This window comes from Tenrec ecaudatus, chromosome 9, assembly GCF_050624435.1.
Source record: "Tenrec ecaudatus isolate mTenEca1 chromosome 9, mTenEca1.hap1, whole genome shotgun sequence".
Lineage (NCBI taxonomy): Eukaryota > Metazoa > Chordata > Mammalia > Afrosoricida > Tenrecidae > Tenrec > Tenrec ecaudatus.
In genome coordinates, this window is record NC_134538.1 from 49,811,365 (window position 1) to 49,824,235 (window position 12,871).

Here is a 12,871-nt window from a genome sequence, read left to right on the forward strand (position 1 = left end):
GAGAATGATAAGGGTAACGAATGTACACAAATGCTTTATGTAATTGATGTATATATGGATTGTGATAAGAGTTGTATTTGCCCCCAATAAAATGATTTTTAAAAAATTTTAAAGAGGCAGTTCAACTATAGAAGTCTTTAGAGAAAAAGGAACTCAATTGTAAAATTTCTTCTGAATCATCATATTAGCATTGAATGTATGCAGAATTCTGGAAATTTACATTGAAACATTGAAATGGGCATCTATGTAATATTTCTTAATAGACATCTTCAAGTTGACACAACTTTGCTTGCTAAAATTGAAAGGTGACTTGAAACACTTAATGATGAAAGTGAAAAACTATAACCGCCTGTATATGTTACATCTGAATGTGAAGGTAACAAATCCTCATAGCTGGAGAAAATAATGAAAAAATCTGTCAGCACTACCCCTTTGGGGTCTTAAACTGAGTAACTGTAACCTGCTGAGCTGACGCTTCTGTCATGGATATAACTGGCCCTGGAGGTCCCCTTGGGCGCCACTGTCTTCAGGGACTTTTGGGGATGGGGACGCACACTGTTTGTGCGAGCACGTGTGTGCAGCGGTCCACAGTCCCTGAGACGTGTGAACTTATCTGTGTGGCACACACCTGGGCGTGTGTGAATGGCACTGGAGTCGCAGTTCCGACTTAGCCGAGTAGGTCCGTAAGGAGCCCTGGCAGTACCGTGCTTCACCGCTCAGAGCACCCTGTGGGAGTTGGAATGGCTGTTGAGTTGGAATGGCTCGGCAACACATGCCATAAATACTTAGATTCATCTATATGAACATCTGTGCTAATGTTGCTGGTATATTAGAAACAATGCAAAAAAAGTAGAAATTATTTTTTAAACTGCTAAGGAAATGAAATGATTAAAAAAAATTTTAATTTGCTAGCTGGTACACCATATACATGTATTATCGGTTTACTTGTGATTTTGTTTACAATTGTGTTGACCTCTCTAATGCTGGTAGCAAATTCCCTGAAAACTGAATTGTTGAAAGCCACAATAGTGTGATTATTTTCCCAGCACTCCCTTTGGCCAGGAATCTGGGGGAGTTCTAGCTTGGGGACCCCTATGTGGCTGCACCAGATGTCAGCAGGGGCTGCCATCACCTAAAGGCCTAAGTGGATTTCTGAGATAGTCCACTCACGGAAGCTCACAGGTTGGGGAACTGGCCACCTTGGGACCTCTCCACAGATGTCCAGCTGCATAGCCTTGCCGAGGCAGCTGGCTTCAGCAAGCAGTCCAAGTTACCAAAGCCGATGCTCCGATTCCTTTGTGTTCTGGCCTTGGCTAGCACACCCCATCCCTTCTGCAGGATGTGTTTTAATAGACACCTAGGCAGCACAGGCTCCCTGGGAGGTCTGCACAGGAGCGTAGCCTTAGGAGGCGAGGGTGACGTTTGGAGTTATGCAGAGCTCTGGATCTGGCGTCCGTGTATTCTGACACTTGGTTTGAATGACTGTCCTCACTAGCAAATGCACCGTACAGGTCTCATAGTCCAAGTGGGAGAAGTGCATCATTGGCTGCCTTTCTAAAGCATGTCCAGCTCAGAATCGCACTTACTTGGCACACAAAGGTTCTGACAAAGGCATTATACACATCTACTTCTCCTGATGGCACTCAGGCCTTTCTCAGTACCTCACAGGTGCTGCAGAGAGCCCAGGTAGAACCCGGTTCAATGCTTGGCCACAGAAAGGTTGGCAGCCCCGGCCTTCTGAGAAGCACCTCCGAAGAAAGGGCACTGCCTTGAAAACCCAGTGTGTGCACGTCTGCTTGGCTTCACGTGGCGACGTTGTAAGGTGGAATTGACGCCACAGCAGTTGGGTTGCTGGTAGTAGGTGGTGGTCTTTAAAAAGGTTTTGGACTTTATGGCTTTGATAAACTATTCCTTTGGAAAGGTTTTAACCAGGTTTAAGAAAGTCGACTTCCAAATGGCCAGAGGCATCATAGATGTGCGCACAAGTTATGCTCTTAGCTGTTAACCCAAGCAGCAGCCCTTAGAGCCCCCAGCAGCTCCAAAGGAGGAAGATGAGGCAGACTGCTTCCGGAAAGATGACAGTGGGGTCGTTCTCGATCCTAGAGGTCACCAGGCTTCGGAACCAACCAGACAGCAAGGGGCGAGTTAGGTTTGCCCAAGAGGTGGTTATGTTGTTTTGGGCCCAAAAAGGCCTCTCGATGGAAGCATTTGCAAACATCTTTCAAAATGCCTGCAGCTCTATTCAAAGTTGTTTGAAGAAAAAACACACCTTGTTGTTGTTGCTATTGTTAAACTAAAGGGATCGATTTGAGGGTGAGTTTTTTGCTTTGCTTTTTAAGTATTTGCCAGATCCCAGTGGTGGCCTAGTGGTTATGTGTGAGCCTATGTCAACTTGGTGGTGGCACTGAGAATACTGATGAACGGCCATTGTTTTTACTTTGTGATCTGGCTGATTGAGAGCGGACTGAAAAACTTTGTCGTCGTCCCCCACACACACACACTGTTCCCCTATGCTTATATTAGTATTATATCATCAGTCTGAGGTCTCTTTGCAGGGATCCTTTTAAGCCATGTTCCAACTTCTGTCGAGGTGAGATTAGTTAACATGAGAAACTACCTCTAACTCCTTGTTCCTGGGAGGAGGAATGCTACGATATGCTGACATCAAGTGAGGCTGCCTCTTTTTAGCCCCTGCTGTGGTGGACTCGCACTCCCTGCCAGTGCGGCCCAAAGGTGGCCTGAGCCTGAGGTGGGAGGGTGCTAGCAGCCCTGGGGGCCTCAAAGTCAGGCGCTAGCGCACGGAGGCGCTTCCATCTTCAGCACTGTTTGCTGAGCTGCCTCCTCTGACAGATGAACCCAGTGCTCACTTCTGAGTTAGTGAGACCACATATAGGAAGGGGTTTTCCAGCTCTAAAATTTTAGTAATTATGACCAGAAAACCCCACAAACACCCTGCCATCGAGTCTGTTTAGACGCATAGTGACCCTCTAGGAAAAGGTAGAACTGCCCTGTAGTTTCTGAGACTTTACGATTCAATTCTGATACCATTCCCTAGTTGGATTTGGATTTTATTAGTTTAAGTTCTTTATTTCGCTCAGGCTGATGAGCTTCTTCCATGTGGACTGAGTTGACCCCTCACTTAGATGGCTGCTTGTTTGAAGACCAGCCTTTTTAAGAGCCCAGACATTATTCCATCTGCTAACTAGGTACCATCTGGTTTCTTCACACTTTTCTGTAGCACCCATATCTTCAGTGATCTTTTCATAAGGGTGACTATCAAGGAAGACCATGACATAAATTCTACTTGTTCCTAGATTGGGGTTCAAACTGGTGCAAGCCAAAGATCCATCCATATGTCTATGTGTGTGTGTTTTACTTTAGAGTGGTCATTATCGCTTTGTGATAGAGAACAATAGATATCATCCCCTTGGGGCATAAAGTAGTGCCACTCATTTAGCCAATTATAGCAAATAGTATAGAATTTAAAACACTGTTGAGAAAAGGAAATTAAGCTTGTATAAAGGGATTTTTCAGACTGCAGTACTTGAATTTTTGACTTGTATAGATTAAAGAGTGAGTGCCTTAAGTCTCTGCCACAGGTGAGTTTGAGGTAAACCCAGTTCACTTAGGTAGGGTTCACATAGAATCCTTCTGGTATGGCCTATGAAGGATGCTGTGTACCTTGAAAGGACAGGATCTCAAGTCCCAGTAATGCACAGCACATGACGTAGGTCACCAAGGGCTGCATAGATGCTAGGTCAAGGGCGTCCAGTCAGAAACATAGTCACAGGCCTGTTCTTCTCTTTGGCTCTATCTAAGTATTGTTAAGCAGTTCTTCCTTATGAGAGGCTGCTCCCCCAGTTTACCTGTAATCGACGGATGTGTAATTATCTTCTCCAAGATACACATATCCCCCTGCGCCCATCTTGACTTGAATTTCCAGTAAGGGTTGATCACCACTTTTGTAGGAGTGTCACTTGATGTGACGTGGCCCTAGCACGATGTTGGATGACAGCAACCAGATGGTCTCCTCTTCCCCATCTTGAAAAACTGACCCCAGCTGAGGACAGGTCTTTCCTGTCAAAGAAGTTCTTAAGCTGTACAGGTAAAGGGCATGATAGATGGGTCATGGGCATCATAGGGCAGGTTCCCTACCTCGTTGCTGGCGACACCAGAGTAGAAGATCGCATGACCTGAGAGCAGAAGCCTGACTCTGGGTGTTTATCCGCACAGTAGTGGGCTCATGCAGCATTGATCCTTTTGTGATTGACTCACTTCACTGAGCATCGTGGATTCCAGGTCCCATCCATGTTAAGTGACGTTTCTTGGTTTCATTGGTGGTTTTTTCATGCATGCTATTCCACTGTATGCATGCTCCAGTTTCTTTATCCACTCTTCTACTGATAGGCAGTTTCAAGTCCTTGTGTACTCTGCTGCAGTGAACTTGGGAAAGTACACACATCTATTTATGTTGTACCTTTCTTTTGGGGGGCATGTGCCTAGGACCGTAACTCTCAATGGGACTAGAAAGCCTGCGCTTTTCTCCCAAGAAGCTGACCTGGTGATTAACAGCCCAATGCGTGACCTGCTGTGTCACACAGGGTCCTCAGAAACCCTCCTGCCGTCTAAAACATGAATGAGAAAGGATGTAGCATTTTCTTCTGCACGCGTATCAACTTTTGTAACCCTGCCGCGTCTCCCTGTGATTCCGGTGGTTTGGCATGTTGAAAAGCAAGCAGTCGTGGAGTTGGCGCATCTCCCTCCCAGTGAACGGGGGCAGGAAGCTTCCCCGGCCTGCTTTCTGCGATCAGGAGCCACGGAATCTAAACATAGTTGAAAAGGCAGCCCAACGCAAGATGTTGCTGAGAATCTCCACCTGTCACCACAAGGCCCGTACCTCTAAAGAAAAGGCCGCGATGTACTAAAAGCACAACCAAAGCCCTGCAGAAGGCCCCCGCAAAGCCCTGCAGAAGGCCCCCGCAACGCGCGGGGTGAAGGGAACAGTCGGTGTGTGATAGTGCTGACGAGATTTCTAAGCCAAAAGACAGCGCTTTTCTGGACCGCACAGTTCTTTTGTTGCTAATGAACGTGTCTGCCACAAACGACTCCCGAGTCCATTTCAATTTTACTTTTCCTCCTCTTTTATTTCTTTACACCATTCCGTCCATTATTTAGGTGAGTGATAAGTACTCTAGAGGGATTTTGTTTTGTTTCTAAAGAAACGTGTATTTACATAGTCCCTCTCAAGAAATGAAATCCACAGCAGTTCTGACAAATACTTTTTGCAAAAGATTGTTTTGAAGACGGCCGACTCTCTGCATCCGTGTCCCTGTGCTGCGCTGATCTCGTACGTGCCTGCATCGGAGGTTTGTAACAAGCCCGTGTGCGGCTGGTGCCATTGTTCGAGCAGCGGATCCTCGCTTCATGCGCCGGTGGCACATTTTGTCATTCAGCAGCTTTAAACTTTTTCTATGTGCTGTTCAAATACACTGTAGTGTAGCAGGAACAGATAAAACTGGGATCCGCATGATCATTCTAGTTTCTTGAGTGTATCTGAAACCCAGCCTGCAACCTCTCAGCTATTGCCTGCAGTTTCTGTTCATTGACTGTGGCTATAAAGCTTGTGCTTATTTGTGTATTATTCGGGAGAAAGCAGTCTACCACGGCTAAGTATGTGCATGTGCACACTTGGAACAAGATTGGGGTGAATTCCCAAGTGTAACTGATGCCAGGAAACAAGGGTCTCGAGATGCCTGTCCCTTTCAGCCAGACAGAGACCAAGTTGATTAGAGAAATGCTAAGTTTGTCTTTGCAAACCTTGGCAGAGGAAGCAAGGAGCTTGCTACCTCCAGACTGCATCAGAGACCAATTGAAAATCGAACAAATTATATACCTTAAACTAGTGTAGTAATACATATAATAGATTAATATTAATTCAAGGAATGGTGACTAGCTTTGTCACATTGACAGAGGACTTCATCCGTGAGCAAAGAAGTGGCCTCGTGGGCCTGTCCCTCCCCCCTGCCTCAGGCAGCATTGTTTATGTAAGTGGTCTTGCTTGCCCAGGTGCTTTGCCCAAACTTGCTCTATTGGATGGAGCATCTTTACTGATTAAGTGTAAGAGGAATTTTTACTGTAAGGAGGAGCTGTTATATTTGAGGTTTTTCCAAACAGATCTTAACAGACTAGATGCCAAAGCCTGTTACATGTCCAGTATTTGATTAGCAGCGGACTTAATGGCTCTTTCCCGTCCCCTCTGTGGTACTCATGGCATTTGTGTTTGCAGAGGAGAGAGGGTAGCTTTGGGAGTATTGGTTTTAAGCATCACAGTGTCTCCATGTAGTTATCTGCACAAATGAATTACGAGAACCTGGTCTTTCTTCCCATGTCTGCATTTTGTGGATAATCCATTGTTTTTAAGGGTTTTTCCCATTGTACTTCTCCCTGTGCTGGTCTTAGCCATTGCCTTTCAGTTGGACTAGTCATATTTAACCAGTATTTCATTTTCTCACCTAGGTGAAATGCCTCAGCTTGTCAAAGGAATGAAGCTGTTAAACCAAGCCGATCCTTGCGTCCAGATTTTAATTCAGGAAACGGGAGAGCATGTTTTAGTCACGGCAGGGGAAGTCCACCTTCAGAGATGCCTGGATGACTTAAAAGAAAGGTTAGGTGATAACGACAGACCTGGGAAAGAATCGTTCCAAATCAGGGGGCTGTGGTGGCGTTTCTTGAGCCAGTTGACACCAGACTGATGATGTGTTGTTGGAACAGAGCGAAATGCCCTCAACTCAAACATGACCTGTTAGTGGATCGTAGATTGCATTTCTAATAATTGATACATGGTACTCAGTTCCTGCCCTTGAATATTTTTGCATTGTTGGTTTGAGTCAAGAATGTGTTCATCTATGTGTATTTTCCTTTCAGTATATGCACAGCATCGCAGCACGCCAGGGCAACCAGGCAAAATTTTATTTTATGAATTTTAGACAAAATTTTATTTTATGAATTTTATGAATTTTAGACTGTGAAGAGGGACTTCTTTCCTTATTGACATGGTCTTGTATAATGTAAACCTTCCAGAAATCTTTTATTCTCTGTGAAAGGAAAATGTGTCATAAAATGGACATCGTAAATCGTAGAGCACTCTTTGAAAATAACCTTTTTCCTTTTATTTAAAAGGTCTTGTGTGAGTATTGGAGCAATTAGGAAGATACAGAAGAATAAAAATAATCACTCAATCTCCATGCAGAGGCCACCACCTCTGTGTCCACATGTAAAGACCTCCAGACTAGTATATGCATAGCCAAATAGACACAGCTATTCCTACACCCCCCCCCCGCCATTATTTGGTTGATAGACACTTGTAGAAATACTACTGCTAGCTTTAAAAGTATGCATATTTTAAGGCTTACATTCAATACTGCCCTTAAGAAAGACCTTTCCAATTTATATTCGAGCTAGCAGTATGTATTTGAATGTGCTGCTTTTCCCAAACCTATTCCTCCAGTCTAGCAGTCAGTGTTAGTTTCGATTGCTGTGCTTGCTGTGTTGTGGTTGGATGTTGAGTCATGGCTACCCCTCTGTGCAGGGAACAACTGCTTCACAGGGTGTGCAGGCTGTGACTTCTCTGAAGCAGGCCTCCACGGAGGTCTTTTGAGACACTTGTAGATGGGCTGGTAGGACCAGTTTTCCACTGTACTTTCTTTTTTTAAAAACATTTTATTAGGGGCTCATACAACTCTTATCACAATCCATACATATATATATATATATATATATATATACATCAATTGTATAAAGCACATCTGTACATTCTTTGCCCTAATCATTTTCTTTTCTTTTTTTTTCCTTTTCTTTTTTTACATTTTATTAGGGACTCATACAACTCTTATCACAATCCATACATATACATACATCAATTGTATAAAGCACATCCGCACATTCTTTGCTCTAATCACTCTCAAAGCATTTGCTCTCTACTTAAGCCCTCTGCATCAGGTCCTCTTTTTTTTTCCCCCTCCCTCCCCGCTACCCACTCCCTCATGAGCCCTTGATAATCCACAGATTGTTATTTTGTCATATCTTGCCCTATCCGGAGTCTCCCTTCCCCCACTTCTCTGCCATCCATCTCCCAGGGAGGAGGTCACATGTGGATCCTTGTAATCAGTTCCCCCTTTCCAACCCACTCACCCTCCACTCTCCCAGCCTCGCCCCGCACACCCCTGCTCCTGAAGGTATCGTCCACCCTGGATTCCCTGTGCCTCCAGCTCCCATATGCACCAGTGTACAACCTCTGCCCCATCCAGCCCTGCAAGGTAGAATTCGGATCGTGGTAGTGGGGGGGGGGACCTCTGTACTTTCTTGCTGTTGTGTGCCCTCGAGGTGATTCCACTCACACTCCCCTTCCCTTAACCACCTAGGGCAGGGGCCTCCACACCACCACCAGAGCAGCCTCAGGGCTTCCTAGTGCTATTGAAATGGGGCTTTTGTCATGTGTCTACTAGCTATTGTTTTTGTTTTCCTCCCAGTTAGTGAATTGCCCTGCAATGGCTCTCTTCTTTTAATTTCAAATTTTCTAGGATTATTATAATCATAGCAAAACCAATAATTATAAGGAATTAGCATAATTATATACAACATGCCAGTCACTGTGCTAAATCATATTTCTTTATTGGCTCATTTAATCTTACACAACAACCTAATAAAATTGCTGGTACTTGTGGTAGAGCCCCTGGGTGGTACAAACTATAATGTGTTCAGCTGTTAGCCAGAAGGGTGGAGGTTTGAGGCCACCCAGAGATACTTGGCTAAAAAGGTGGTGCTTGGCTTAAACCATATAGATCACAGTTCCAGTCCGGCACACGTGAGCACCAAGAGTGCTACTCGGTTCAACAGCGTACTAGTACAACTCCGAGTAGTAGTAAAAGAATAAGCTCACCTGCTGCAAGCATCTGCATCCAGGTATAGAATTTTTAAGAAAAATTTTTGAGTGGGGCCCAGAACAAGAAAAGGCTCTTCAACAAGTTCAGGCTGCCGTGCAAGCTTCTTTGCCACTGGGACCGTATGATCCAGCTGACCCAATGGTGCTGGAGGTGTCAGTTGTAGATAAAGATGCAGTGTGGAGTCTTTGTCAGACCCCTTTTGGTGAATCACAGCGTAGACTGTTGGGATTTTGGAGTAAAGTCTTGCCATCCTCTGTAGACAACTACTCCTCCTTTGAAAAACAGCTGTTGGCCTGTTACTGGGCCTTGGTGGAGACGGAATGCCTCACCATGGGCCACCAAGTCACCATGAGGCCTGAATTACCTATCATGACCTGCGTATTGTCTGACCCACGGAATCATAAAGTTGGACGTGCGCAGCAACACTCCATTGTTAAATGGAAGTGGTATATACGAGATCGGGCCAAAGCAGGACCTGAAGGGACAAGTAAGCTGCATGAAAAAGTGGTCCAAATGCCCACAGTCTCCACTCCTGTCACATTGCCTCCTTTCTCCCAGTCTGCACCTATGGCCTCCTGGGGAGTTCCTTACCATACTTTAAGTGAAGACCAAAAATGTCATTTTGGTTTATGGATGGCTCTACACGATATGCAGGTGCCACTCGTAAGTGGACAGCAGCAGCACTACAGCCCCTTTCTGGGATCTCCCTAAAGGACAGTGGTGAAGGGAAATCTTCCCAATGGGCAGAACTTTGAGCAGTGCACCTGGCTGTTCAGTTTGCATATAAGGAAAAATGGCCAGATGTGAGACTGTATATTGATTCATGGGCTGTGGCTAATGGCTTGGCTGGATGGTCAGGGTGTTTCCTGGGTGCTCAGCAATATCTTGTGAGGCATCTTCCTCAGGTAATGCTACTGATGCAGCCCCACCTGGCATATCAACTTGAATAGTTTGGCTAATCTGCTCAGGTGTTTCTAAGGGCTCAATATCCTCCTCTTCAGGATCATCAGCCCATGTGTTCCCATCCCATGTTTCAGGGTCCCAAGTTTTCCCAATTAATGCCCTTACTTTGGTTTCAGACACTACTCTAGATCTGCAATTCAGCTGCCGTTGTAATTCAGCCACTCGTATAATGAGACTCTGGACCTGGTTCTCAGCAATGTCAGCTCTTTTACTAGAGGAGAGAAGGCTCTCCTTTGTAGCACAGATGGAAGTTTTCTAATCTGTTAGTCTGCACCTGAGGCGTGCTTTTGAGTCTCTGAGATCATCCCTCTCCTTAATGACATTTTCCATTGTACGAAGGACCAACCAACCAGCTTCCCTATACTTGTCATTATCACAAAATTCCTGGAAAATATCAAATATACGATTGCCTAGAGTATCTCCTTTATCCAGCACCTCATCAATCGGTGGTGCTACTTTAGGTAGTATCTTGCTATGTCACACCATGGATTAGTAAGGGTAGCAGACGTATCCATGTCAAGACTAATCAGGTTGGAAAGCCAATTTAAGAAACCCATATTTATGGTTTATTTCTCTAGATGCACTCCTGGTACCAAAATTTGTTGGACAGGGTTCTCTAGAGAGACAAATACCAGTTTGAGAAAGTTGTGGTTTTTGTTAATTTAATTTCAAATGGTGCTATTGCTTATTCCTTCTTTAACTTTTTATAGCATTAGGTATAAAGTGTGTAAAATTGGAAGGATAGATATTCCTTCTCTTTCATTGTTGTAGAACTTCTGAGGGGTCTAATGTTAGAGAACAGGTGAGCATCGAACAAATTGCTCTGAGTTAGCGCACCCAGTGGCGTTGCCTGGGAAGGTTCTCTCTAGTCCCAGTACATTTTTTTCGCAAAAGCAGTTTTGCGAGAGCCCCGTGTTTTTGTGATGGCCAATCTAAGAGAACAGCGTGTGGCTGTGAACAGCAACAGGGTGGTGTTTGCTGTATGGGGCATGTAAGTGTGGTCTGAAACCTGGAGGTATTGCATCCAGTGGTGTTGGTGAAAGGTCGTTATGTCCACAAGCTTCTTGTCGTGTAGGAGTTTAGGGCTCCTTAATAAACTGGCTACGAAATAGCTTGTCCTGGGGCAAGAAATCTGGGAGACTTGAATGAACAATTCTACACAAATGCATTTTGACTTTTAAAGGGAACAGACAAATCCTTAGGAAAGTCTGACCCGAGGAGAAGTAGAGAGCCTTGTGGTGGCTACAGCTCAACAAAGTTCAAAGTTGTAATGATATTTTGAAAAATCAATTCATGAAAATTTATCAGGTTAGCAGAAAAAGAAGAAAGTAATCCCAATTGGTGAAGGCCTTTGATAAAATTCTGCATCCGTGCCTGAGCAGAACTCTTAGTACACTAGTAGTGGAAGGGAATTTCCTTAATCTGATAGTCTTCCAAACAAATGTAGTAGCAAGCATGTACTTACTTGGGAAAATTTTAAAGCCTTCCTTTTGTGATCAGGAATAAGATAATGGTGTGTCAATTTCAAAACGTCTGTTTAATACTGTAGTGGAAGTCTTAGACAGTACTTAGGGAAGAGAAAATATAAAACAGATAAGAACTGGAAAGGAACAAATAAAACTTATTATTTGCCAATGAAATGATTGTGTACTGAAAGTTCAAAAAGTCTCCAAGAACTGTTAGGATTGGTAAGTAAAGTCAGCAAGGTTACTAAATTTTCAAGATCAAGATAGTAAAATGAAAAGGTTACTATTTAAAGTATTAACAAAATTATCAAATACTTAGGAATAGAAATGAACTCACCTTTATGGGGCCTCTGAAAAAAACCATAAAGCATAAAAGGAGGAATAGCCTGTGTTTATTGTTTGAAAATGCAATATTATAATGATTTCAGTTCTCCCCTAACAGATTCAAAGCAATCTCAACCCAAAACTTAATGTACTTATGTGCGGATTTTAATAAGTTGATCAGAAAATGTATGTGGAAATGCAAAGAACCAGTGAGACATGTATGAAGAAGTAGAATAGGATGTCCTCTTGCTATATTGGAAATTAAAACTAACGTTAAGAAAACCCTAAGGACTGTATGATAGTGGCACAGCCACTACTGGAGGCACCAGTGTATGAAGCTGAACAGGCTTCACTGGAACTTCCAGACGAAGAGGAGCAAAGGAGAAAAACGTGGTGCTTGACTTCCAGATATCGGCCAATTCATCTAAAATATTTTTAAAAGCACTTCAAGTAAATAAGAAAAGCAACTACTCACTAGAAAGTGAGGCAGGGGCATTTGACAAGAGTACTCCCAAGACCAATAAATGTAAAAAAAGTGTTCAACTTATTAGTAATAATGACATGAAAATGAGAAAGTAGTACTCATTATACATACTCACCAAAGTCGTTGACATTTTTTAAAGTGCCAACACTAAGTAGTGACCAAAATGTCGAGTAGCAGGCCTTTACCCTTCACCCCCACAGCTATTCGGAATGGGAACTGTTACTGCTCCATAACGCATTTGGCATCATTACCTGGTAAGACGGGCATTCCATATGACTTTGCAGATGGACCCTCGAGTCTGCTCTCCATAAACTCAACACAAAGCTGGGAAAATATACATCAAGATCATTTATCATGATGAAATTTTAACAGCTCAATACTGGAAACAACTGAATAAAATACATAGAAATTATGGTATACCAATTTAGTAGAAATCTATTGAATAATCATAGTAGAGCAAAGTAGAACTATGTAAAACATGGATAAATCTCGCTGCATAATTTCAGCCAAAAAGATAAATAAACTATTTGAAAGACAGCCCCAAATACATGTTTGAGCCTATTAATGAAAAGTTTAAAATGCTGGCCAAACTAAACTTCAGTGATTACAATATTAGGATAGCATTTAACTTCCTGGAATTGCGAGGAGACATAATGGGGACTTTTAAGGACTGGCCATGTTTGCTTCTTGAG

The 12,871-nt window shown here is 43.5% G+C and overlaps 1 protein-coding gene across 3 annotated transcripts in view; it reads left to right on the plus strand.

Moving 5' to 3' along the window:
• Positions 1 to 12,871, plus strand: part of EFL1 (elongation factor like GTPase 1) — a 172,244-nt gene that overhangs the window by 122,903 nt on the left and 36,470 nt on the right. For all 3 annotated transcript variants that reach the window (XM_075558061.1, XM_075558063.1, XM_075558062.1), the window contains exon 17: positions 6,517 to 6,664. In XM_075558061.1, the coding sequence (XP_075414176.1) occupies positions 6,517 to 6,664 (148 nt within the window). The remainder of the gene's footprint in view (positions 1 to 6,516; positions 6,665 to 12,871) is intronic.